Source organism: Ictidomys tridecemlineatus, chromosome 10, assembly GCF_052094955.1.
Source record: "Ictidomys tridecemlineatus isolate mIctTri1 chromosome 10, mIctTri1.hap1, whole genome shotgun sequence".
Lineage (NCBI taxonomy): Eukaryota > Metazoa > Chordata > Mammalia > Rodentia > Sciuridae > Ictidomys > Ictidomys tridecemlineatus.
In genome coordinates, this window is record NC_135486.1 from 69,258,238 (window position 1) to 69,285,133 (window position 26,896).

A 26,896-nucleotide genomic window follows, 5' to 3' on the forward strand; every position below is an offset into this window, starting at 1 on the left:
ACAACTCAAATGAAATGTGGTAATGTGAAACTTAAGAAATCTAAGGGAACAGAGTGATGTGAGGTGATATATGCAAGTCACTTACAAATATGCTTTGTCATCAACAAGGGACAAATTTTAGGAAAATGGTGGCATGTGCCATAATTAAGGTTGTCCATTATTTACACACTGGAGCTTTAAAAGAAAAAAAAGTTAATTGTTCATGTCTGCTTTGAATCAGGAGCTCTTAATTTAAGGAACAATTCCAGAGATCATGTGACAACTTTTTTTTTTTTTTTCCCCCTGACAGAGATTTTGTCAGGGGAAGTAAGTGCAAAGATTAGAACCAAAATTTGGGAGGCCTCCCATGGACAATGGGCATTCTGGTTAAATGTGTCTTTTATGGAAGATTTTTCAGTGACTGATCAGCCCAGCATGGCTTCTTCCAGGACATGTGGGACCCAGATTTGCTCTTCTCTTTGTCTCTTCTCATTCACAGACGTTTGGAGAATTCTCATTAAAATTACTTAGAGTGAAACAGAAAGGCCTTGCCATAAAATAAATCTAGTTAAATACACTTTGTTGTATTGCCTCATTTGTGTGACGCATGGGCCCAATTTTCCTCTCTTTGTATCTCAACTATGTACATTAGGTGATTCCTGCCAATTAATGCAGGATGTCACATCCCCAATTGCTTCTCTATATTCTTAAACATTAAAAATAAATACGTGCCATCTGTCTCATATCTTGAAAGCAATTCAGAATAGTTACTTTTGTTTTCTTAGGATTATAACGTGGTTTATAACTTGAGTGTTTCTGAATTGTAAAAAATCTTGTCTCCATTTCATGAGAGTAACTTGATTTTAAGGTGAATCCTGCAGATTGAACAAAGCCTTTCCTGAGAAGTTGGGCAAGGCAGAAAACAATGTATGTAGGGTGATGGTTAAAAACTGGACCAGAACACTGAGACTGCTGCTTCCCAGCTGAGTGGCCTCAGCAAAGTAGCAGGATCTCCTGAAGTCTCAATTTTCCTCATCTGGGAAATGGCTCTAACACCTGCTATCTGGAGTACCACGTATCCACATGTATATGTGAAAATATATGGGAGGAGGGGTGAGCCTCCCAATTCCCGACTGAGGCCCAAGATGTAGGTAGTAGATATTACTATCTTTATCAACTTCACTTGCCTCCATTGTTTTCTGAGCATATCCCACAACTTGAATATGGAATGGGATTGGTGAGTTGAGGAAACTCATGACTTTGGATCCTCTTATGGCTATAATGACACTTTTGAAAGAAGTTTAATTTTTAAAAATGCACACTATATAGCATCAAATGCCTGAATAACTTAAAGGGTAAAAGGGCAGTTGGAGAGGGTTCTATTTTCCATTTTTAGAGTAAATTTCTTTAACAATACCTTCTCCTATAGCACAAAAATTTTTTTTCTAGATCTGAGCCAAGCAGTCTGAAGACATGACCATGTAATTTGAAGTCCACCCTATACTCACAGACCACAGAATTGTAGTGCCATAAAGATGCTAGAAACATGTGACCTAGCCCATACTATTTTAGCAATAAGCAAACTGAGGCCCAACATACCTCGGCAAAATGTTCTAGAAGCATACAGCTTATTATAGCAGGAATATTTCTTTCCTTGTAGCTAGCTTTTCAAAAATTTGTTAAGCAGACTGAAATTTTTTATACTTCTATAAATATCCTAAGTTTGCAGCTGATTCCTCAGAGCCTTATTTGAACATAACTGAGCTGTTCAGCATAGACTTTGCATGACAAAGCGGTCAAGTCTTAATAGTAACTGAGAATGCATTATCAAGACTTTATTTAGACTGTACAGTCAGGGCAATCCAACCGTTAGTCATCCCGACATATGCTTTGGAATGAAACACACCCATGAGCTCTGACAAAAATGTCATCTGTTCCCTGTGCCCTGCCCAGATGCAACTCTTTTCAAATGGCCGATATTTTTACTGTGGTTATAGAAAAAAGAATTTTCTAAAATTCCTAATCTAGTGGATTTAAATTTCCCCTCCCTAATTATAGAATGAACAGCACCTCACATGTTTAACAAGATAAAAATCTATTACAAAGGAGAGCAGGGAACGATTTCACTACCAAAATGGAGACAATCCTTACTATGGAGCTAAGAACAACACGAAGAAGCTTGTTCCCAGGGAAACACACATAGATTTACCCTATCACTACTGATTGGCTTAATGTAATCTGAAAATGGACTCCTAGATAGATCAATTTGCCGTGATTCATTCAGTAAAGCAAAACTGAGACTGACATCTAAAGCTACTCACAAAAAATGTTGCTCTAAAAGACAAAGAACTGCCTATTTTATTTTCAAACAAACTACATTTAATGCCTCCTATTGGTCTTTTATAAACAAAATACAAAATCATGGCAATGAGGTGATTTTTTACTTTCTATCCAACTTTACAAAGATAACCAGCAAAGGACGATGGGAGGAAGAGCAAGCTTTCTGGCTTGACATCCCTCTGTCAAACCCTGGCACCTTTACCCTTTTTACTGCCAGATGTGTGGCCAGAATGGGTCCAGGAAGGAGGAATCTAGTTCTGTTACCTGCACAGGACTACTGGATAGAGCAGGAGCCACTAGAATTTGTCACTGTGCAGACAATGCTTCTGCAATATGACAGGAAGATGAAATGAAGCAAGTGTCTTCCTACTCCATCCCAGAGCCTAGGGTTGTTTTGATCTGAATTTGGAGGAGTATTCAGTGCATTTCAAGGGAAGCATTTCCAGCCACCTCCCCCCAGCTCCAGGGACAGTGGGAATTAAGTGGGAAGGCACTGAGGTAGGCAAATGGCTCTCAGAATTGCACAATGGAGTTTCCCCAGAGGAAGCCAGGGTGAGCAATGCAGCAGGAATTCACTTCAATAATCCCCTCCCTCCTACCCCCCCCCAAAAAAAAACCAGACTCAGATGCTGATAAGAATTCTTTTATGTTATTCCAATAAAAAATACATTCATACAGAAATATAACAATCTTGCAAAAAACAATTTCAAATAAAATCTTGTAAAACAAAATTTTACAAAAATCTTACAAAGATTCTTTAGATAACAGGGTGCTTCCAAAAAAAAAACAAACATAAAACAACAAAAAGAAATTTCACTAATAGAAATTTTTGTTTTTAATTTCAAGCAAAAAGTTTCTGCTTGATTGAGGCTCAGTTATCACCTGAACAGAATGTACTTCTTTATGTACTTGCTTATTATGAAAATTACAGGCATTGACATATATGGCATCCAGCCCCACCCTGTCAAACAACTCTGATGGTGTTTCATAAGTGAGACAAGCCAGTGCAAGTTTCTTTTTGTCTTTTGTTTACCTTCTTGCTTAATGGAATTGTTATGGCTAAGCACACAGCAGGGCCAAAAAAGGAGTTTTCCAAAACCCAGCAAATCAAATGCTTGGATTTTGAACTGCCAAATGAAAAGTGCATTTCCCCCCTAAGCAAAATGAAAGAAGTTTTTAGGTAAATGTATTCATCAGCCCAGATAAAACCAGTTATGTGAGCTTTAAGTACTGCTCATTTCCAGGAAGAGAAAACAAAATACCAGCCCAGCCGGACTCTCGTGTGTGTGTGTGTGTGTGTGTGTGTGTGTGTGTGTGTGTGTGTGTGTGTGTATGTGTGTGTGTGTGTGTACACAAAAAGAAAAGATCCACACCCACAGGCTAGCAGCTGGAAGGAACATCAGCTGTCAGTGCTGTGGTATGCCAATTCGGGGAAATTACTCCTTGGAGAAAATGGGAGAATCTACATGCTGGAAAAAAATAGTTTCATCTGCATAAAAAGTGTTCTAAAAAAGAATCCCTGTAATTAGCTTACTCTTAGGTTAGATCTTCTAATAAGGCTGAAATTCAAATCAAAACCTTGTGTCTGAGTCCAACTGGTGTGCTGGTATTCTGTTCTTGCTTCTTGTGAATGGCCAAAAGTAGTCAATTCCAGCCTCGCTGACATTGGTAAGCAAAGTCAGCAGTTTGGAATAGATTCAATGCCAAGAGAGTCTTCAGCAAATCTTTAAATTAAAGATAAAGCCTCTATAAAAGTTAGGTTATAGTTTTCATTTTTACCTCCTTTATGGCCATTTTGAAATATTTCTTCACAGGCTGTAGAATTTTCTAGCTAAACATTCTAGTTTCTTCTTAAAAAAAATATTTATATATTATCTATATATATATATAACATATATATATATATATACACACACATACACATACTATACACACAGATATACATACACAAGAATTCTGCCCACTTTTTAAAAAAAAAGTAGCATACTTTCTGCATTACCAACAGATAGCTAGATAGATATGTGAAACTTGTGCCTTTTAAGCAAATACATTGACATTTTTTATACTTCTGTATCTTTAATATGTGTGAAAACATTACATATTAAATACAGCCGGTGTGTAATCTATACAATTGTTGTGCAAGGTCTATGTGAAAGTCTTGAGGTGGCAGAATTGGTCAGGTTTTTCAATTAGCATGAGTTTTTAAGTTTTTCTTTTTTTTCCATTTTAACACTGACGGTCAAGTTGTCTAAAATATTGAACGAATACTGACATGTCAAGAGAGTTCGCATCTATTTGTCTTTGTGAAGGAGGACCTTAAAAGAGGTTTATTATTTTTTTTTCCTTTTTCTTTTTTCCCTATTATACATTGATACAGTACACTGCCAGGTGAAGAAAGAGCCGTAATAAAGCATGCGTCACCCACACCCCTGTATGAGACCCCTACATAAGGGGTCACTTGCATAAGGCACCATTATGAAGGTCAACAGTGCATTAACAGCTAGAAAACCAGAATGAGTCCTCAAGGCATAAATAAGAGAAACACAGCTGCATGGGAAAAGTTTCCAAGCTTTAGTGGTTCTATCCACCCATCTAAGAAAAATTGTAGATTCTCAGCCTAATGTAACATTAGACTAGCAATTTCCAGCCCCAGCCTTTAGACAATTGATACATGTCCAGTTTCTTCAAAGGGCATCATAAAATTCTCCAAAAAGTTAATTCAAATTCAGAATCATTTAAAAAATAATCCTCAGCTGCACAACACCTTTTTGGAAGGGGAGTGTTATAAAATAGAAAGGGGAAAATCATGTCTTGCCAGGCCCAGGTAGCCAGGGTTCACTGTACTAGACAAATTGTATCTGAGCTGCTTGTTATTTGAAATTGAGATTGCAGTCCGGATTTAAAAATGGAAAAGCATATAGTTCCCCAGACCATGCATGACTTTTTGTATTATAAGGAAAAAATCATCATTGCGTTATATTTGTAAATACAGCTTATACAATGGGTTACAAATGAGCTCTGTTGTAGCAAGTAAAACAAGCTACTTGACACATTGCACATTTAATAGCTGCACCAGACACCATAAGTTCCTCTCACACAGGAAGGGGGACAGGGCTCCCCCTGCTCATACCACCCTCTGCTCTGGGGTCCTGAGTTCCCACTCCCACCCTCCAAGTTTTTCCTCCTCCTCCTTCTTTTTTTTTTTTTTGTTTGTTTTTTTTTGTGTTTTTTTTTTCTTTGTTTGTTTTTGTTTTTTTTTCTAAGGTGCAGACACCCCCCAGGAAATGATTGGTGGTCGTCTCATCTCATGGTATACTCCTTACACACAAAACATTCAAACAACTTTTTGTTTCCATCTCTTGCAGTTTTGGTACTACAAGGGGAAAAAAAGTCTGCCTCATCATACAGTCAGTAATAGATCCTCAACATACAGTCAACCCAACCATTAACATTCTCAGTGCGCATGCTCACAGCAAAGGCTCGGGAGCCTCTCAGAAGGTTAGGTACCAGTGGCGAGTCCAGGGTCACCCAAACACCATGCACCATGGGTGCTATGCTGCTTCTTACATGACTTTTTTAGCCCTCAAAAGACCTTCAAAAGAGAGGCCCTGGAGGCAACTGGATAGGTGCAAAATGGCATGCTTTGGCTGGAACACGCATCCCTCCTTCCACGGCCTTCTCTCAGCCTGGAAGCCTTTTAGCCTACAGGAATCACCCCTCTGCTCCCTCAGAGGTGCCTCTTCATGTGCAGGGCCAGGTGGTCAGACCTGGAGAAACACCTGCAGGGTAAATCAGAAGCAAAAAAGTTAGGTTTCCTCCCTGGCTGTGTTATATACCAAAGGCCTCACTCACTCTCCTGTACTACCCAACCTGACTCCTCTGGAAGGAAAGGTGAGATGGCCTCCAAGTTCAGGGATAGGAAACCCTAACTTTCAGGAAGGCAAACTAAGAAGGTCTCCAATCTTGGAAAATCTGAACTAACCTCATTTCTAATTCTTTAAAGTTGAAAACTGTTGTAGGCCAATTCTTAAGAATACATGAAGTCACTCTGGGCTCACATACACCTAGTACAGGCTTCCTAACATGGACTGTTCACAGACCAGGGGCTTTCTAAAGAGCCTCAGGCTTAAAAAGAAATGTCAACCAATGGCAGGAAACTGTGGGCTTCCTTCAGAGGTCTAGGAACACCCACCCTGCTCTGGTCATGACACTCACACAGCCCTCATGCACGTACCTGTCACAGTGAGAGCATTTAAAAGGCTTGGCACCGGTGTGCTTTCGGAAGTGTCTGGTTAACTCATCACTTCTTGCAAAACGCCACTCACACCCTTCCCATGAGCATCTGTAAGGCTTTTCTCCTGGGAAGAGAGCACATGACAAGCGCGCCATGACTTCACTGACACGCTGAGGGGAGAGGCATTCGACAACACATGTGGTGGCGGGAGGAAAGCTCAGAGTCCCTGGGCCCTCAATTAGGGACCATACCTGGAGCTCTAAAGGGAACAAGCAGAATTTTTTCCTGACCTAGCCTAGGCTTCTAACTGTTGTTTCAGGGACCCAAGTTTGGCCAAGGCCATGCTAGCAAAATCCAAGTCAACATATAACAATGACAATTACTCAGGCTGGTGAAATACTTGGGAGGTGAGGTGTCAGCCCACTGGTTCCACAGCCTTGTGCAGGGCAGAGTTTTATTGCTTTCTCCATGGAAACTGTTTCCCTCCAGCACTATTTTGTTCCTTACTCACTTCCCCATGGAATGAGTCTCTGTAGTTTCCTCTGGGACCTTCTATAGTCTACAACACTGAAGTCATGAGTTTCTGGAAAATCTCATTCCAAGGCTTCCAAATCACTTTCTAAATGGCAATCAAAGTTGACTTCATTGCCTGGTCAAATTATAAATATGAGTTCAATAAAAGTGCTGAGAATAAAAAAAAAAAAAAAAAAAAAAAGAAAAGAAAAAAAAGCTAAAGTCCATTTGGGACAGATTCCTCATGTCCCCTTCTTATCTCTGTCAATAAGCTGGATTTTCAAGACCCTGATTTCATCTCCCAGCAATTTGCTCTCCTGTTGGTAAGATAAGAATTCATAGCACTAGAATATTCCCAGCTCAAAATTATCTGTGACTCTTCACCAGTGACCCTAAACATCCTCAAGGTATTTGAGACCTTTCATCTAAGTTGTGGGGTTTCATTAAGAAGTCACTGCTGAGCTAAGGGGTATCAGAAAACAAAGGCTATATGACACAAAGATATTCTCAATAAACACCACTGATCAATACTGGTGCTTCCAGAACACATGGGTATCACTCAGACCTCACACCATCACCATTAATACTAATTCACTCCATGGTTGCCCAGGGACCCTCTGTCCTGTTCCTGGAATTTCATTTAAAAAATGAGGAGCAACCCAACATAACACGTACACTGGTAAATGAGCACCATGGACCTTGACCAACTGGATTTCTGAGTGGGTGGAGGTTTGGGTGTCCATGGAAAATACCGTCTAGCCTCTTGTTTTGCTTAATCTAATTCCATTGTCCATCCTGTAAGATTATACTCTGAACTCCAAAGAGACCCAAGTCTTTGGTGACCAGAATTTAGGAAGTGAGGATTTGTTTGATGAGACTTGGCTCCCTCCCAGGGCTGGTGAAATTCAGTGGCGCCCCACAGCGGCCGACCTCCCAGGTCCATGAGGGGACTGACCTGTGTGAGTACGCTGGTGTGCTTTCAAGTGGGAGCTTTTGGTGTAAACTTTTCTGCAGCCGTTAAAGTGGCATCGATGTACCCTCCTCCTGCCGTCTGGAGAGGCGTCGCCACTACCCTTGTCACCCGGCTTCCCCGAAGTCCCACTGCGCACCTTCCCTGGTGAAGGTAGCTCTCCAGGCACACAACCCCACAGTTGAGAAGGTTCTCTGCTCAGTTCTGGAGAAGAAGGAGGCGTGGACGTTACAGAGGAGCTCAGATTTCCTGAATTGACCAAGACTTCGCTGATGGGGTCAGAGGTGAACTTGGTAGTGGGTGAAAGTTCCTCTGAGCTGTCAGATGATTCGCTGCTGACATCTGAGTTGAGGCTGTTGGTCTCTAAGTTGTAACTGAAGCTGGGGCTGATCAGAGTGTCCTCCGGGGGGCTAGAAGAAATCTTCAGTTCTGATTCCTCCTTTTTCTCCCGAGCCAGAATGATTTTGGTCCACAGATCTTCCTGGCTGTCAAATTTGATTTCTGAGGCTGAAACATAGCAGGGCTCACTCTGGAGGTAACGTTCCAACTCCAGGCAGGTCTGTGCAAAATGAATGGAAAAAAGGCACGTGATTGATAAGGCTACCAAGACTGGAACCAAAAGCACATTTGCAAAACATGCAAGAACAAAGGACAGGTAAACTGTGGCAGTGTCACTCACTATGAGCAGAACACCTTCTGTAATCAGAATCTGTGACCTTATGAGAGTTAGAGGAAATTCATTTCTAGGAATGGCAACAATCAGAAGGAAATGCAGAGGGTAAAACCTCTCTAGGCTTCCCCAATGCTGGACCAACGGCCACAGGAGTGATGATCACTAAGCCTGTTTTGTTGTTATAGTTACAAGTGTTGACATTTCTAATGAGTCTCCCAGTAAACCACACAAAGAAAATCAGCCACACATACCCCCCCAACAGGTTTAACCAGATTCTCTTGACATTCTCAAGAACCATGTGTGCTAAGGAAAGCCCCAGCCATCCACCGTTCACACGCCACAAGTATCCACACAAGACAGAAAAGACTGCACAGTACACAGGATGTTCTGATGGACCCCCTTAGGGACACAGCTGACAACACAGGGCCACACTCAAGAAAGGAGACAGCAACTAGCTGTCTGCATTCAGGGACATCAATGGAGTTGCAGAGAAACCACCCATTTCCTGTGTAGCAGAGACCTAGTATGTTTTCAAAGAATGCCATTCCCAAATGCAGGGCCATGTATTCCACAAAACTTTAATTACTTCTACAGTGGTCAGAGGGAAACAAGAGACTTCAGCAACAGGAGTGGAGGAATAATTCCAGAATGGCCATCTGCTATTGTAAAGGATGCAAGGGGGAAATTACTCCACAGCCCTGCTGGGAGTCCCACAATGAACAAGAACTTTATCTACTGGCCAAGAGTACAACTGTATGAGTCATCACTCCTATTTCTTTCACGCAATGCCAAAGGAGACTTCCTTTTGAAATTCTGACCAGCAGCCAAATAAGGGCCCGGTTCAAATATACATGCAGTGTGTCATGGACAGGGTGCCCCTCCCCAGCCCCACAACCAACCTTTCAAGAAGCTACAACTGCCGAGATCAGCATCCCCTCTCCCCACCATTTCAAACTTTCTAGCCACTGGAAAAGAAAAATGGTAGGAAACATTTTAGGATTAAATTATGTCTGCCCTGATTTTCACTAGTTTGCCTGCATGGCCATATAGGGTTGTCTGTGCTACTGGCAAGTCTATACAGATTTAAATTTTGACACCAAACTGCTCTTTACAACAAATCATTTTGGGGACACGGGCCATCCTGAGCACAGGCTACTCAAAGGCTCCAGCTTACTTAGCGATATGCCTCCTGTCATGATAATATGTACATTCTTCCCCCTCCCCGAAGACTCTTCATGCAGCAAGCATGAGCAAGCCGGGAGTGGGGGGGGCATTGTTTTCTCTTTCTCTTTCCCCCTAAAATTAGGTGTCTGAGTTGCAATGCATACTATGGTGTTCTGAAGAGAGGCGGCGATACATTTTATTGTTGTTCCAAAGAAAAAGAAAAGCACATTTATTGAGATCTTGTTAAACTTTAATAATCTAGCCAATTTAAAATCTCCATTATGCTGATGAGCACCAGAGACCTGAAGGAAGCTCTCTGAGAGTTTAAAAGCCTCTGAAGGCCACCAGGAGCCAAGTCTGGCTTGTTGCCCAAATCCCAAATGCCCGAAGGAAACTACTTAGATCAATTTCAATCACGTCCTAGGGAGCAGCTTCTTTGAGGAGGAAAAAGGGGGGAGGGGGACAAGGGAAAAGGAGGCAGGAGAGGATCGGGAACAATTAAGCAGGCATGAGAAGGGTGCAAAGCTTTGCATTTCATCCTTCTTCAAAGCTTTCTAGGCTTTGAAATCCACAGAATACATTTGATCTGCTAATTCACTTCGTGACAAAAAACAAACAGCACAGCAGGGCAGAGAGGCAACACCAAACCCTCTTTCTATCTTTTTAAAAACAATGGGTCAAGTGTTAAAGGCTCTCATCCCTCAAGCAATCCTAAGAATCAGAACGGGAAAATATTAAGTTTCTCCAATTTCCCATGCCCAAATTTCCCATCTACCAAAATGCCGGAAACCGAGGCTCTTCCCAAACTAAGACTTGAAGCAACTAGGACGGGCTCATTGTCATATGACTGACAAGTCACTGGTGTGCAAACAGCACCCCCCCTCTTCCCCTGGTAAACAAGAGAAGCAGGTAAGAAAAATAAGGCAGACCTAGGCAAATGTTAAGAAATCCAAAGAGGGAAAAGAAACTGAAAATAGCCTAGAGGGAGGGGGAAAAAACCTGGTCTACGTTTCGCTGGCAAAATTTTAGATTTAAAAAACTGTATGTACAAACACTATAAAGCAAAACAAAAACAAAATCCCTTTCCAAAAAAAAAAAAAATCCCTTGGCAGTCAAGACAAGTTCGTTCATATGACAAGGTCCAGCTGTGGAGTTTGGACCTGGTACAAGCCCCAAACTTGTGCCAAGGGCTCGGGCCGGGATGAGGCCGAGGAGTTTGGGTTTCCCCTCGGGTGGATGCTGTTCAGAAGCTCCGGAACGGCAAAAACACTGGGAACAACGAAGCGCGGCTCCGCTCTACTCAAATGACAACTCTGCTCCACGCTGGACAAGGCCCATTTTAGAGCGCCTTCCACACCGGAGGCAGCAGAAGGACATTTTAAGATAATTATTTTAATTTAAAAAAATTTACACTAACAATAATAATAATCATAAAAAGATGCACTTCCAAGCACACACCATCTTGCCTGCGCCTCCGCGCACTCCCTCCTCGGCGCACCGGGCACGTGAAAATCTCTATTTACCTGTTGCCAATATTCCTCCAGGGACGGCAGAGCCGAGAAGTAGCCCGTTTCGTGCACAATCTGGAGTTCCTGGAAGATGCTGCACATTGGGAGCACATCCATGTCGGTTTGGAAAAGACAGTCCCCGCTGTCGGGAAAACAGGGAGGTGTGCGGTCTGGAGTCGGAGCCGAAACTCTCCCCGCGAGCGCAGGTGAAAGTTTCATGCAAACTCAATGGCACGGCAATCAGACGCCCGGTCCGGACCCTCCCGCAGCCCGCAGCGCGCGGAGCCCACACAATATTTGCAAACACCGGACTGACTGCAAACGTAACCCCTGCAAAACTTCCCTATTCAAAGCTCCGCTGCCAGCCACCCCCCTCCTCCCCCGCCTGGCTCCCCCCACTCCTCCTCCCCCCACGTGACTAGCCCCGCGCCCGCCCCGCGCGCTACCCAATCCCGCCGCGCCCGGCCCGGGGGCTGCGCGCAGATGATGTCAGCTCGGACCAATCGCGGGTGGTGACACACAGCGGCCCCGCCTGGCGTGACCGAGCCTCTCCATCACAGCCCTCTCCATTGGCTCAATTCGAACTCTGCCCGCTCTGATTGGAAAGGGGCCTTGCAGGCTATTTTTAGCAGGCTATATAAGGCGCGGGCCGCCTCGCGCCGAAGGAGTCGGCGCTGGGAGGTGCGCGGCAGAGCGCTGCAGTCCCGCAACCGGGGCTAGGGCGGCCGGGCCGGGGAACCCGGCCGGCCAGCGTCACCAGTTCGGTCTCCCGGCCGAGTCCTACGGTCCGGGTCACCCGACTAGGACCTGCCACCGCGCGAGTCCCTGTTCCGGCAAAGTACCCCTGCAGTCACGCCGCTTTCGGCCAGCTGCCCGGTCCCCTACTTCCCGCCGCCTTGTCCTTCTCCATCCCACTGATCCCCTCGGTACTCAGGGCTGTGGCGTTCCTTGTGTTCTCGGGGCCATCCAGTCTTCCTCTGCCCCCCTTCTTCCCTCTCTGTCCTCCTCTGTCCCCTCCATCCTTCGGCATGACCCGTGGGAGGGACACACAGGCCAGTGGGCCCGGGCCCTACAGGTGTGGTGAGGGGTCGGACGGTAGGGCAGGGCAGATGGGACCTTGGGCGCATAGAGCCCCCTTACCCTGGGATCTGGGACAAGGGTTCCGTGGAACCGCATCCCCTGGATTCCTATTTTGTCTGCTCTCACGCTCAAGCTTAGGGGACACCCCTGAGTACCCGGAGGTATAGTACTTGCCTGGCCTGCGGGAAAGGCAAGGAAAGTCTGAAATTCTGTGAACCAAATTTTGCCTCTAAATATGTTAGAAGTATAATTTTTAAGGTTCCACCCCCAAACTACGGATTTTTAACAAGCTCCCCACAATATTCTGTTGCTAGTTAAAGTTTGAAAACCAGGGATCAGTAAGTTGTTTTTCTTGGTACTTGTGGAATAACTCAGATTCTAAGAAAAGACTGTCGTCTGCTTCTAATTGGGAGAAGTTTGTTTATCTTGTGGAAGGCACCCTCCTCACCAAGCTTAACAAGGAGGGTTTCCCATGAATGTGTAAATAATTCGGTAAAGTTGAGACTTTCAATGTGGTTTCTTTTTCTTTTCTTTCTTTCTGACTTTTAAAAATATGTATATATTGTCCCCTGAAATTTAATATTCATTTTCAAGAACAGTCCCCAAAACATGAAGGATGGACATTTCAAAATGAAATTTCAACTCAGTGAAATTCAAAAATTCAAAATGAAAAACAGTTGTGACTACTTTTATAGTTTTCATTTAAAAAGTAGTGTTTAGTGGACACTATTTTTTAAACATTTTAAAATATATATGATAATTTTAGAGGACTTTATTTAATTTTAGAAGATTAGAGCAGACTCATGGCAGGATTATGAGCACATAAGGTTCTAGTCAGGGACCTTTGTGAATCAAAGTTCTGTAAAATTATTATTTTATTGTACCTGTTACATATGATCTGTGAAGAAGATGACCTGTGTCCATCATATTTATCCTAGCAACAAAGGGACATGTACCTAGTCCATGTCCAAGAAGGAAAAATGGAAATGGATTTTCTTTAAACAGTCCACAAATTGAGCCAACCTTTCAGTAACCAGCAACTCGTAGCCTTTGGTAAATTGTTATTCTGGGCTCTGGTTTTCTCTGTCATTATCAGCAAGCTGGTAACCTTGGCCCTTGTATTACCAAAGGAAGCAAGAATCAGGTCAAATCTTGAATGACACCAGACAAGGTAGAACTCATGAAAAGTGAAGGGAAGAGATGTTGACCAAGTCAGGGAAACCTTAAGAGGGTCAGTGTCCTGTGTTAGTCAAGGCTCTCTGGGAGTCCTTTAAAGTATTATAGTAACATTGTCCAAACTTAGCTTGTGGACAGGAGTTATTGTTTTAATAAGTGTCTTTGTATACATTCCTATAGAATGTAAAATTGTGCTTGTCTTTTACATATACTTCCTGTCACCTAGAAGATGGTATAGTTTATTTTTTTATAAGAGTGTACCTAATTGGAGGTAATACATATGCAATCAAAATCTAATTTTTAGGAAAAAAATTAAAAATGTAAAAATGGAGCACATAGGCCGGATTTCAAATAGAATGAATTCTTTGACTTCCTGGTGCACTCATTAGCCATTGGGAACACATTATTCATATCCTGTTACATGGCCACATATCAGTATATATACATATACAAAATAGGCAAAAGTCCCTGTAATGGTTGGGGGAGGAGACAGGAGGTCATAGCTTAAAAGAAAGGCATTTCCACTAATACTAAGCAGGTAGCTCTTGGATGGGAAAATATCATTCGTTTTGTATGTGAAAAAGAATACACATGAGAGCTGAAGGATGCTAGTTATGTCTAGTTGTTCAAAAGAGCAACAAAGAGTCAGGAGCCAGATTCATTCAGAGGAGAAAATATGTTCTGGAATAAAAAGATAAACTTTATACTCTAGCTATCCATATAGCATGTGAGACTTTGGCCACATTATTTAAATAGGAAAAATTTTTTAAATGGTAGTTTTTTGTTGTTGTTGTTGTTGTTGTTTTCAGTTTGATATAATTAGAAGAGAATGTATTAAAATACCTAGTCTGGGGGCTGGGGATGTGGCTCAAGCGGTAGCGCTGGCCTGGCATGCCTGCGGCCCGGGTTCAATCCTCAGCATCACATACAAACAAAGATGTTGTGTCCGTTGAAAACTAAAAAATAAATATTAAAAAAAAATTCTCTCTCTCTCTCTCTCTCTCTCTCTCTCTCTCTCTCTCTCTCTCTCTCTCTCTCATTCTCTCTTAAAAAAATATATTAAAAAAAATAAAATAAAATACCTAGTCTGTGGCAGATAGTAGTCGATAAACTGAAAACAATATTCACTTATTCAACATTTATCAGTTTCTGAGTTTGCTCTTGGTGTTTACTTTATAATCCCTTCCCCAAACAAATGAAACAGTAAAATGAAGTCAACTTTGCAGGTCACAGAGCAAATTAGAGGCAAAGTTAGGCCTATTTCCACAAGAGCTATTTTTTCCTCTCTTTTCCAAAGACTGAAGATTCTTGCTCCTGCCACACAACCCCTCCCCTGTCCTGGAGAGAAAGTAATAAATTCCAACTGGGGGCAAGCATTCCTTTAACTCACCCTCATCTGCTCGCCTCTTCTGTCTACCCGCCTGCCCACAACTGCACCACTACCACTGTCTCCATGGAGTCAGGACCTGTTCTGTGTGATGGCCCCAGGCTCCTTTTCACATTCCTGGGCCATAAGGGGTCTGCTGCCTGAATCTTGTGCAATTGCCTGGCACCTTCACCTCCACCTCATCCTGCACTTTCTTCCACACATCAGGAGTTGTGTGTTGTTTACAATCTGTTGTTTAAACTAAGTTTGCATTTTAACCCTAAAGATTATTGGATGGTATCTTGGTTTGGAGTGCTTTTGATCTCCCTCTTCTAGATTATTCAAAAGGGGCTTTTAAGAGGACCCTTAAAAGTCTGTTCTGAGGATAATTCCAGTAATGCCTCCTAATTAGGTTGGTAGAGAATGCTCCCATTGTTGGTCAAGAAGTCAATTTTGTTTGTTTCTGGTGTCATCATCAGTATGTTGTTTATCCTAGAGCAAATTGATTAATTAACCCTTCATTCCATTTGTTTAATTTAGTTGTATAAAATATAATTTTAAGAAAATATTTTGATTAATTGCATGAGAGATATATAGGTGTAAAATGTTTATTTGCTATCCTAGTTGCTTGTAGTTCTGTGCAAACAGTGTAAGTTGTCATCCCTCCATACAGCCTTTTTTTTTTTTTTAAACTAGGAAAAAAATTACTACATTATATTTCAGGTCAAGATTCATTCTTTGAAATAACAGTGCAGAGAATAGCTAACAAAGGAAAATACCTTACTGACTTTTTTTTGTTTTAATGGGAATCAAACATTCCCAGTCTTTCCCCCCCTCACATTTTTTTTTTTATTGGTGCCTTATAGTTGTACATGATGGTGGGATTTGTCATTACATATTTGCACATGCACACATATAACAACATAATTTGGCCAATATCAATCCAATCATTTTTATTTATTTTTTAACTTTAAGACAAAGTCTCCCTAAATTGCTGAAGCTGGCATTAAATGTGTGATCCTTTTGCCTCAGGTGCCACAGTCATTGGGATTACCTGTATGTACTACCACGCCCAGCTCTTAGGGATAGTTTTTAACTTAATCAACATATGCAGTGTGCTAAGTACAATGATGGTGATGGTTCTGGGCATTGTTAGGGGAGATTTCATGCATGTCTAAGATCTTTGCTCTAGAAGCCTTTCTCTAAAAATATAATAGTAAGAAGAGACTTCTCCACTGACTTCTTCCCAACAGGTTCTTGCAGGGGCTACCTGGGCCACCATTAGGGTCCCTACCTTTGTTGTCAGTATTCCTGTTCCTGCTCACATTGTGCTATCCTGGAGTCCTGGTGGGGGCAGGGAAGGGGGTTGGCTCCTAATGACAGTATGGATGTTCCAAGTTCTGACTTTAGGCCTACACTGCACCTTTGGGCTTTGGGGCTGGGTCTTTCTGAGATTATCTGCCTCTTCCCCCAGAGCATCCAAACTTAATTGCATTTGTTGGAGAAGGAGTTGTAGATGGGAGGGAGTTTCCTTGTCAAGAGAAAAGTAAGGCTTCCTGGCATACAGAATTTGAGTTTACGAGGACATCCTGCCTCTCCCTCTGCAATGAGGGGCTTTTGTTTCCTTTGAGAGCAGACCTGGTGATGCTGGTGGGGTTTGTGCAGTCTGTACTGCATACTGATTTTCTCATGAGCACCTTGTGGAGGCCTGTGGAGAAGAACTTGCATGTGAGGATGGAATTCTACTTATTCCAAATAGTCTTGGTACCCACATGTACCCATCAGTAAATTATTACAATATTAGTGTTTTCTTCTGTGGAGACTGCCTTCTCCTGCTTTGCCAAAGGCAAAATAGCATGTAGCACCCTTTCTTCTCAAAGTTTCTTGGCTGTCTTTAAGATTTGGTATACACAGAGACTTTTGGCCTCCTTTCTTAAATAAGCTAAAGAAAATTAGGAATTTGTAGATTACCTGGGATTTTGTTGTTATCAGGTTGGGAGCAACTGTATTTTAGACTTTCTTCATTCATCAGAAGTGAAGTTCCATAAATCCATTAGGGAAAGGAAAGTCTTCAAGAAATGAGGCTTGAACTCTTTGATGTATGTATATGGAGTAAAAATGAAATAAGAAAGAAAAGGAGTGAGGGAAGGAGGGAGGAAGGAAGGAGAAACAGTCTTACTTCACACAATATTCAGAATTGATTAGAGACAGATTGTAGAGTAAATGGAAAAACAAAAAAAAAAAAAACACCCCATAACTTCCTGAAGAAAAACTTAGGGAAAGAATATCATAATTTGGGATGTAAGCAAAGGATTCTTGGATGGGAAATAGAAGGCAATCCCTTCAAGGAAAAAAATCCTAATTAATTTAGATTTTATCATAAATTAAAACTTCATCAAAATGTAATACTAAGAAAATGTATAAACAGGTAGTATTAAGAGAACATATTCCAAATTGTACATCTAGAATTAAAGTAGTATCTGGGATATAAAAATTACCCATACACATCAATACTAAATTTAAAAAAATAAAAAAATAGATGTTAAAAAACAAAAAATAAGCCAAGAATGTCAACATATATTTTATAAAATTTAAATGGCTAGTAAGCACATTAAAAATGTGCACATTATTCATAATCAAGGAAAAATTAAGTAAAATCCACTGTTTTTTCTAAAAAGTAAGAAGATTAACAACACCAAGAGCTGATGAAGATGTGTCATGGGTGACAAAAAAACTTTCCTGTCCTCTTTATTAACGAGAAGACAAAACCTTCCCTTTGTGAAGGTCTGGCCATTTTTAATAAGACTAAATATAAAGCTATCCTCTGGCTCAGGTCTTCACTCTTCTAGACATTTAACCAAAAGAACTGAAAGATTATGTTTACCAAGATAATTGTAAATGATGTCTCCTACCACTTTATCTATACCCATCAAAAGCTGGACCCTGCTCAGGAGTCCATCAGTGAGAGTTTTAGTATTATGGAATATGATGCTGCTCACCACAGAAAGAGCATGCAGCCATCTTGAGTTGGTCTCAGAAACATCAGACTGAGGGAAGAAGCTTTGTCTACAAGAATTTCTGCAGCAGTCAGGCTCAGTGGCTCATTCTTGTAATCTCAGGGGCTCAGGAGGCTGAGGTAGGAGGATTACTAGTTCAAAGCCAGCCTTAGCAATTTAGCAAGGACCTATGCAACTTAGGGAGACACTGTCTCTAAATAAAAAATAATATAAAAAGGGCTGGGATGTGGCTCAGTGGTTAAGCACCTCTGGGTTCAATCCCTGTTACCAAAAATAAGCAAGTAAATAAATAAATATATCCACAACAAAATTCAAATAGCTTTAGCTCTAGAACACTTACAACTGATGTTTAGTGAAATAACTAGCATGCCAGTTGCTTGTGGTGGGAATGACTAGAGATGTGACTTGGAAGGAGCATTAGGGAGTTCCCCAAGTGGTTGGCAATTTCCATGGCTGGATAGAGGTTTAGGTCACATAGCCAATTAAATTTGTCTAAACCAATTGACTAGCATACTTAAGGCTGCACATTTAACTTTCTGCAAATCCAACCCCATCAAGAGACACAGAGAAACCATAAGCAAATATCAAACTGTAGTTAATGATGTGCAAGCTGCCATGTTAGAGGGGAAGTATTCCAAGGTATGCAGTTTGAGACTGAGAAAAAGAGGAAGAAGAAGGAAGAAGGGGGAAGGAGCTACAAATGAATGGATGGGTGGATGGGAAATGATCTGTATACATAGATAGACATTGCCTTGAGGCAAATCCACTAAAATGATAATTGTAGAATCTGGGTGATAAATGGGAGTGATTGCAAACACTTTAAACTTCTCTGCATATTTGAAAATGTTTTAGTAAAACACTGGGTGGGGCATAGGCTAGAACAGGAAATATAGGTGTTGTACATTATCAGATCTGGCTCCTAATTCTGAAACCTAATAGTTGTGTGAGCTTGGACAAGTCACCTGGTATCTATTAGCCTCAGTTTCCTATGCTATAAGATGGGTCAATAACAATGTCAACTGCTGACAATGTCTTCTCCCCTGAACCACTCCCCAGGCACTTTTCAATGTTAGCTGAAGTATTGCTCCTAGCACCACCAGTGGTTCCTATGGATTGCTCTGCTTTACAGATCAGAATTGAAGGTGAAAGAAAGAGACACAGAGAGAAAAGAATACTCAAGAAGTCTCTCACCTTACAATTAATGGAGTCAAAATTAAGATTGTGTCTGAGATATCTTTGATTCCTATCCTTGACTCTTACAGCCTGTGGGGTTTTTTTTTAGCTTACTTTAAACTCTGTCTTAATGTATAGTTATGTTCTATTTATATTGAAACATCTAATGAGCCGAAATATAAAATTAATATTTGTATATAGTGTATTATTTTCTTTGTGGCTGCTGTAACAAATGCCACAAACTAAGTGGCTTTAAATAACTGAAATTTATTCTCTCAGAGTCTGGAGACCAGATGTCCTGGCCACAGCATGCACAGAGCATATTACCTCTGGAGACTGAAGGTAAGAATCCATTCCTTGCCTCCTCTGGCTGCTTGTGGCAGCATCACTTTAATCTCTCCTCTGTGATCACACTGCATTGCCTCTTCTGTCAATGTCAAATCTCCCTCTCCTTGAATCAGAACACTAGTGATTGGATTTAGGACCCACCTGGATAATGCAGGATGAGCACATCTCAAGATCCTTAATTGAATTACATTTGCAAAGAGCTGTCTTCCAGATCATATCATATCCATAGGCTCCAGGGATTTGACATGGATCTCCTTTGGTCAATTTTTTGTTAGCCACAATCAATACAAAATATATAAGTTAACCCCTATAATATATTGTTAATAGTATGGTAATAGGACTGCATGTTGCAAGATCCTGTGGACTAAAGATAAGGATGTAGAAAATGCCAAGAAATATTAAGCAACTGTTATCAAATAGACTGAATCAAAACAGAGTTTGGATATCATTTCCTAGTTACTATGCTTACTTAGTGTTTGACACAGATTATCTAATTTAACCTAATGGTTACTCTGCTACTTCTATGTTAAGGAACAAGAAAACTGAGACCCAGAAGGTCATTTTACTTGCTCAAAATCATCAAGCAGTAATAATGAAAGGCAAAATTTAGTAGGTGTTGGACAGTACAATCCTCTGAGGTCAGGATATCTTTATCTCCATTTTATAAATCGGAAAACTATAGTGGAGAGCAGGGAGCTAACTTGCCTAAGGCCACTTGGCTGTGGACCTCAGAACCTGGTGGCACCTCTGGGGAGATAGAAGAGGGTGCTCTGGGAGCTGCCATCAGGGTTGTGCAGGCTGGGAGGGATAAGACAGATGGGATTTGACCTGGACTATCTGAGCCAGAACCTACAGGCATGGCCACACACCATTGATAGTAGTAGTGGGAATACTGAGGAAAGATTGCAGGCTTGCTTCTGGGGAAAGCCATCAGGACTTGGTGATAGGGACATGAGGTCACCATGTCTGGTCTGGGCAGCATGTAGGAGGCCATAATAAGCCAAAGACTTGTAGATGTACCTTTCTTGCTTTGCTGTACCCTCAGGCTTGGTTGCCCAAAGAGCAGAGGCTTCCTTGACACAAACAGCCGCCTGACCCTCTCCTGGAGCTGTCACACTTTTGCAACTTACCGATTTCTCTTGCCCTTCCTGACTTAGCCATGGTGTGCCTGCTGTTGAATTACCTGAGAGCCCTATGCACCTGTTCCCTAACCCATTGCATGTGCTTTGTGCTTCTCCAGTACCCATCTCTGTTCACCTCACTCTGTGCACTTTCTGCCCTTCCCTTTCTGCACTCATTGCCTATACCATAGTTGTGAACCCTGTGGCTGATCTCCCATGGCTGGAGAACCTGACACCATTGTTGATGACTATGCTTTTGTCTTCCCCAAAGTCTGTGAAGTTCTTAGCTAATAGGCTGACTTCCATCTCCACATCCCAGTGCCTACTATGGGGCATGGAAAGGTGAAAAGAGTTTATGGCCTGAGTCAGAAATGTAACTTGGGGCTGGGATTGTGGCTCAGCAGTAGAGCGCTCACCTAGCACAGGTGGGACCCGGGTTCGTTACTCAGCACCACATAAAAATTAAAGACATTGTGTTGTGTGCATCTACACCTAAAAAAAAATAATATTTTAAAAAATAAAAAGAATTAAAAAAAGAAATGTAACTCAATTAACTTCTTGTGAATTGGTGCTTGCATTGTGAACTTGGCCTGTCAAGAGGCATCTTAATGTCTTGCATTACAGCTGTTTGTAGATGCTTATTTTCCGTCTTAGCTTGTTTGTTCTAGGAAATAGTCAGGAGTCCTCAGACGTCCTTTTTTCCTTTGCAAGTGACAGCAGGCACTCATACTAAGAAAAGCTTTTGTAGGCAGTGATGCTGCCTGCTATGCTATAATCAGCTTCTAGAAATTAAGATTCAGAACCAGAGTTCATAAGAAGGCAAAAAAAAAAAAAAAAGGGGAGGGGAGGGGGAATATTGCCAGAGATTTCATGATTGACATATTTGGTATACGTCCAAAGCCTGTCATTGAGTATTAAATTGTTCAAGAAGAAAACCAAAAAACAAAACAAAAGCAAAGAATAAAAAAATGCATTTAGTAAAAGAATTGGAGATTAGCAGTTGCAAGGAAGATTAAAATCTGCCCTTATAAAATTAAATTAAGAGCAATTATATTTGCTGGTGAATACATTTATATCTCAATCTGATCTATCAGGTTCTAAATAAAAATGAGCTACAAATGACATCTTTTAAAAAGTAATTGCTAAAAAGTTTTCTAAGCAATTTACATTTTATAGGAGCAAATAGGATAAATGGTCTTTGGGTATTAAGGTTCTGCAAAATGTAATAGTTCTTTATAGAAGAAAATTAACTTTCTTCCTATGTTCTATGTCCATAGTATAAACATAAACTATACTTGTGCTATTAGCATCACTAGCTTTAGTTACTGGTGTACAACCTGTACAGGACAATGTACCTATGCTTTTCTCATGATCAATGTTTAGTGTGATGCCTAGACTATCCCAGCTGCTCAATAAGTACTTGGATGAATAAATCAATGAGTGGTTACAGGCATAAATTTCAAATACATCTATAAATTTAAAATGAAAATAGGAAAGGTAGCAGAATACTACAGTCACTAATATGCCATTATGTAAAAATGTGAGTATGTAACAGAAGTGAGTCTGTATTATGTATTTGGGGAGTTCAAAACCCAATTGAGTCGAATGTATGAAAGATGATATGTCTTGAGCTCTGTAATGTTTTGAACAATCAATAAAAAAAAAAAAGAAGGGAACAAATGTAATCATTTTTAAAGTTTTCAATAAATATTGTCCAGAACTATGAAAATAAATAAATAAATAAATAAAATGAAAGTTGAAATTTTTGCCTAATTTTACTCTGTTGGGATAAAATTGATTTTTAATAGAATAATAATTTGCTTCTCTGTGCCCATGTAGATATTTAAAAAATAAGTCACAGTTAGTTTTATTTTACATCCTAAATTTTTGCACTTAGGAAGGCAAAGTGTAAATTGTGGTCCCAAGTACATCCTCAGGTAAAAGACTTGCCAACTCAGAAATGCCAAAAGTTTTTACTTTTATTACATGGTGAAGAAATTGAAGTGAAAAAAAAAAAAGAACTATTGAACTATTAAACAGGGAGACCTTCTAGACTACAAATATCCAGTTCATTCTTGTCTTAATTATGATACATCAAAGTTGACCTTGGACTATCCTCTCTATTCCCTGATTTCACTTTTCTTGTTTACTAGGTTCATTCCTTAGATTTTTTTGGAGTATACCCTGTATTAACTTCCACAGGAACCTGTGGAAGGGCCCCTTTTTGTCTGTAGCAGCTACATTTTCTTTAAATATCTTATATGATTGATTAATAATTTCACTTCACATGAACCTTTTGGTGTGAATTTCCCTTGGAATATTGAAGATATTGCTCCATTGGGATCAAGATTCTGTTTTTATAGTTCACTTGACTTTTCTAGTTAATTTTCCAAATTTATGACTGTCCCATACCTGATGATACTGGGGTATCTATAATTTCCCTAGGTTTTTCCCAGACAGATGTCTTCTTGGTAGGAATTCTATACAGGACTCAATAAGGGGCAAATCATTATGGTAAGAGAGCAGAGAACTGGCTATGGGCTGAATATTTTCCCAATGTCAGGCATTGTTTCAAATATTATTTCTAGTTTCTTCATAAAGAGCATTTTGGGAGAGTGTTTTGCTGGAATATAAATGCCTGAACTTTGCTGGATGTGGGAGGAAATAGATATGGGATGAGATTTATTGGAGCCATATTGAAAACTGGTATGTGTTAGTGACCCCCTATTTAGTCCCTGTTATTTATTCCTTCTTGCAATGGCATATTTTAATTTTAATGGGGTCTCTAGAGAAGGGGAGAAAAATCATACATGGTCTTTTAAATTAAACCATAGTCAATGAATTTCACTTAAAATATAAGTTTAATAGCCCACAAAATGATCCAATAAAATATGTGTTTATTATTTTTTTTTTATTATTGAGAAAATGATAGACATCTATTTTTTTTTCTCTTTTTGGGCACTAGGTTTTACAATGACTGATAAGCCTAAAATGAAAAAGATAAGATCAAAAAGGGGTAAAAAAAAGAGAATGAAACAGAGTGTGAAAGGAAGAATGAAAGGAGTAGGAAAACTTCAAGTTGGTATTTTAGGAGGAATCTAAAATGAGCTTTCTTTTAGCAGAGGGGGACCTTGTCAAGAATCAGTTGTGTACAAGGCCCACATATCTTTGATGCTTTTCTCTGAAAACCAGATTCTCCTTCTGAATAGATGTTTGATTGAGCTCAATTCAAAAGATCTTATCTCCTTCGTTGCAACTTTCTCACTTCCAAGAAATATTAGCACATTCAGATGAGTCAGAAATCTCTAGCATCTCTCTGGTAACACGTTTTCACCAGTAAATACATCCACTTCTCTCATGCAACATCATCTGAAGTGTTTCAAGAAAAGCACATTTTTATTATATGTTGAGTATTGAATTTTGTGTTTGGGAAACAATAGTGACTCTTAAAGAGAGTCCCTCCTCATACATAGCTCAGGTTCTCATTGTGGGGGACAATAAGGAACAGGTAAACCAATATCTCGGGTGAAGAAAAATTGCATGGAGGGAATAGGGTTGAAATGATGAGCAGGAGGCCTTGGCAGTGCTTAGACAGGACAGTACGGGAGGCCTCTTAGAGGAGATGGTATTTTTAATAGAAGAAGAATGTGCTTGATAAAAGTGAAACAGTGTTATCTGGAAGGAAGTGTGTACAGGATGTAGTCATCAAGTGATAAAAGTTCCTCTTTTACCCTTAATTTTAAAATATATTTATGAATTTTATATCCATTTAGGATGTCTTCATGTGCAGATTGCAAGTCTCTATTAGACAACTTTTGCTCATGGGCAACCTCCAATATCTGCCTCCAGGAGGTCATGAAGGTATGCACTTAACTTGTTGGGAGAAATAAGTCCTTTAAATCTATAGCAAGTGTGTGCATGGGAAGAGTCTCTGTTTCCATCTGTTGTATGAGTATTTGTGCTGATGTAAGACTTGGTCAACCACTGCCCAGGGCATTTCAGACCAGTTCAAAAGTCCCTGAAACTCTTGAGGGTTTTGATTCTATAGCTAGTAAAAGAACACAGCTCCATTTTAGAGTTTTGTTGATGTGGAAAAAAAAAAAAAAAAGCCTAGACCAGGCCATTGTACTTGGGGTCTCTTTTGGAAGATCAGGGTTTCCAGATCAGCTGGGATCTTTTGCTTGGAACATTCACCAAGATTTGTTTTTTTGTGCCAAAGTTCCAGAGTGTGGACCAAGCACGAGCTGGACTCTGTACACATTGTTGAAGTGTGTACTTGGGTTCTTCTCTTCTACTGAATGACCCCGCTCTTCTCTCAATGTCATGGGACACAAACAAGGAAACCCTTGCCATTCTCAGCTCTATGTCTCAAAAAAGCTCAGGCCATCCCAAAGGTCCATACTAGCATTCCCAAATCCAGGGTGAAGTTTGAGTTCTTGTAGGTTTAACCTGATTGGGAACTGTCTCCATCATCTTTCCAGGATGTGTATAATAGGCTCCAAGGAAAATTCATTGAGATGAGAGATACAGACATCACTCCCTGAAAAGAGCTTTATAAGAATGGGCTGGACGATTCTGCCATCTCCTATTTATTGTGAAAGAACTCAGAAGTTGGTCAATGTGGCCTGGGATCCATCACTTAATGACTTATTCTTCTGCATGTGAAGTTCAAACATAGGACAATAATTTAGTGTCATTTAATGTCATTTGATGCCATCAAAATAATATACTTGGTTTGGAGCTAATCTCTGGTTAGCTGTCTGACTTCAGACACATTCCCTAATCCCTCTAAATGTCTGGCAAAACTTGCTTACCTATAGGATTGCTTGAGGATTGAGATAATGTATGACTTTACTCATAATAGAAGCTGTACTAGTATATATGCTCTCTCTCCACAACACAGTGGCAAATGTCACTTACTTCACTGGAAGACCCTGTAGACTTGCTTTTCTTCTGTTGGTGCTAAGTGGCAGCAATGGCCTGGGAGGCATGGGAGCAAAGAGTCATTCTTGAAGGATGGGCACTGCTTTTAGCTCTGTTTTCTTTTCTGCATTTCCATCTCTGATTGGTAGCTACACCAGGCCACTTGTTGTCATTGAAACAGCTTCACACCATTGGATTGTACTGAAGTGTCCCTCTCAACAGCAGTTGCCTTCTTGGTCCAGTGAAAACAGTTATCTGATCGCTGATCCTAGCAGGTCTGCAGTGACTGCATTTCCACCCAGCTCCTCCTTTTGAACCAGCACTCGTTCAATCTACTTTGGCTCAAATACAGATTGTCCTCATTGATTTCTTTGTTTGCTTGGGTTTCCCCACTCCATGAGATAGTCTTGGGAGTGGAGACACAGATATATTCACGCACACATGTGTGCAGGCATGCACAAACTAACTCTCTCTCTCTCTCTCTCTCTCTCTCTCTCTCTCTCTCTCTCTCTCTCTCTCTCTCTCTTCCTCTCTCTCTCCAGGGTCTCCTAGCTATTGTGGCCATCTAGTTTAAGGGATGTTAGAGTTTGTAGCTGATTTAAGGCAAATTACAGAATGAATTAATATCTTTAGATACTTTTCCTACAAAAGTTGTATCATTGTATTTAACAATTTATAAAAACATGCCACATAGCATGAGTGTTTTTAATGATTAATTTTCGGAACTGAACAGCTAACAAATATTTGGCTAGAATTACCTGTGTTTAGATGCTGTGCAATTGAAAGAAAATTCTCCTGTGGATGCGCTATTTATAGCACTACTTTAAAAGATTATCTTGTTCAAATACAGCATCTCATTAGGAGTTAAGTCCTAGAACTACCTGACCCTCCCCCCCAAAAAAGTACTCCTTTAAAATAACATGTTGTCATGGTAGCGTGAAAATGTTAAGGTGCTATTGTCTCTCTATGAAATGAGCACACTACCACAATGACTTCAACTTCTGTGGTGAGAAATCACAAGTCAGCCACAAGTCACTCTCCAGAGTTGAAAAGCCCTCACCAGATGGTGGAACAGATCACTGTTTTCTTAAAGCTATAAGGTAAAATATTACATGACAGAGCACAAGAAAACATGGGACTTTAAAAAAGCAAATGGATAAAATCTGTCATTAAAAAAAATTATAAAGGACTCTTCATTTTTAAAGGAAAATAATGGAGAAGAAATGTCAGGCACTCTGGTTTTCCTGAATGGATTTTAGCTCATATGCATCACAAGACATTTTTTAGGAAAATCAAATTTTCACACATTTA

General features: G+C 40.6%; 1 protein-coding gene and 1 long non-coding RNA gene across 6 annotated transcripts in view; one reads left to right on the forward strand and one right to left on the reverse strand.

Moving 5' to 3' along the window:
- Positions 1 to 2,946: 2,946 nt before the first annotated feature.
- On the reverse strand, positions 2,947 to 11,748 carry Klf6 (KLF transcription factor 6). Of its 2 annotated transcripts, XM_005320328.5 has the most exons (4): positions 11,397 to 11,746; positions 8,022 to 8,595; positions 6,554 to 6,677; positions 2,947 to 6,098 (listed from the first exon to the last, which is right to left on the reverse strand). In XM_005320328.5, the coding sequence occupies exons 1-4, from the start codon at positions 11,598 to 11,600 to the stop codon at positions 6,047 to 6,049; spliced, it is 954 nt and encodes a 317-aa protein (XP_005320385.1). In that variant the 5' UTR covers positions 11,601 to 11,746; the 3' UTR covers positions 2,947 to 6,046. The 2 variants fall into 2 exon arrangements, with proteins under 2 accessions (XP_005320385.1, XP_077879268.1); XM_078023142.1 differs by lacking the exon at positions 6,554 to 6,677 and having other exon boundaries at positions 11,397 to 11,748.
- A 278-nt stretch (positions 11,749 to 12,026) lies between these two features.
- Positions 12,027 to 26,896, forward strand: part of LOC110597677 (uncharacterized) — a 136,158-nt gene continuing 121,288 nt past the window's right edge. For 2 of the 4 annotated variants that reach the window (XR_013426660.1, XR_013426659.1), the window contains exons 1-3: positions 12,027 to 12,307; positions 19,473 to 19,535; positions 24,436 to 24,523. This is a non-coding gene — a long non-coding RNA (uncharacterized LOC110597677). The remainder of the gene's footprint in view (positions 12,308 to 19,472; positions 19,536 to 24,435; positions 24,524 to 26,896) is intronic. The other 2 variants (XR_013426661.1, XR_013426658.1) reach the window with 2 other exon arrangements.

Bases quoted from the DNA above. Each gene is read 5' to 3' on its own strand.
- Klf6 (XM_005320328.5), bottom strand. From the start codon at position 11,600: ATGAAACTTTCACCTGCGCTCGCGGGGAGAGTTTCGGCTCCGACTCCA. The intron at 6,678-8,021 runs GTCAGTCCCCTC...CTCTCTTCCCAG, and splicing joins ACACCAGCGTACTCACACAG to GAGAAAAGCCTTACAGATGC. The intron at 6,099-6,553 runs GTACGTGCATGA...TTTACCCTGCAG, and splicing joins AAATGCTCTCACTGTGACAG to GTGTTTCTCCAGGTCTGACC.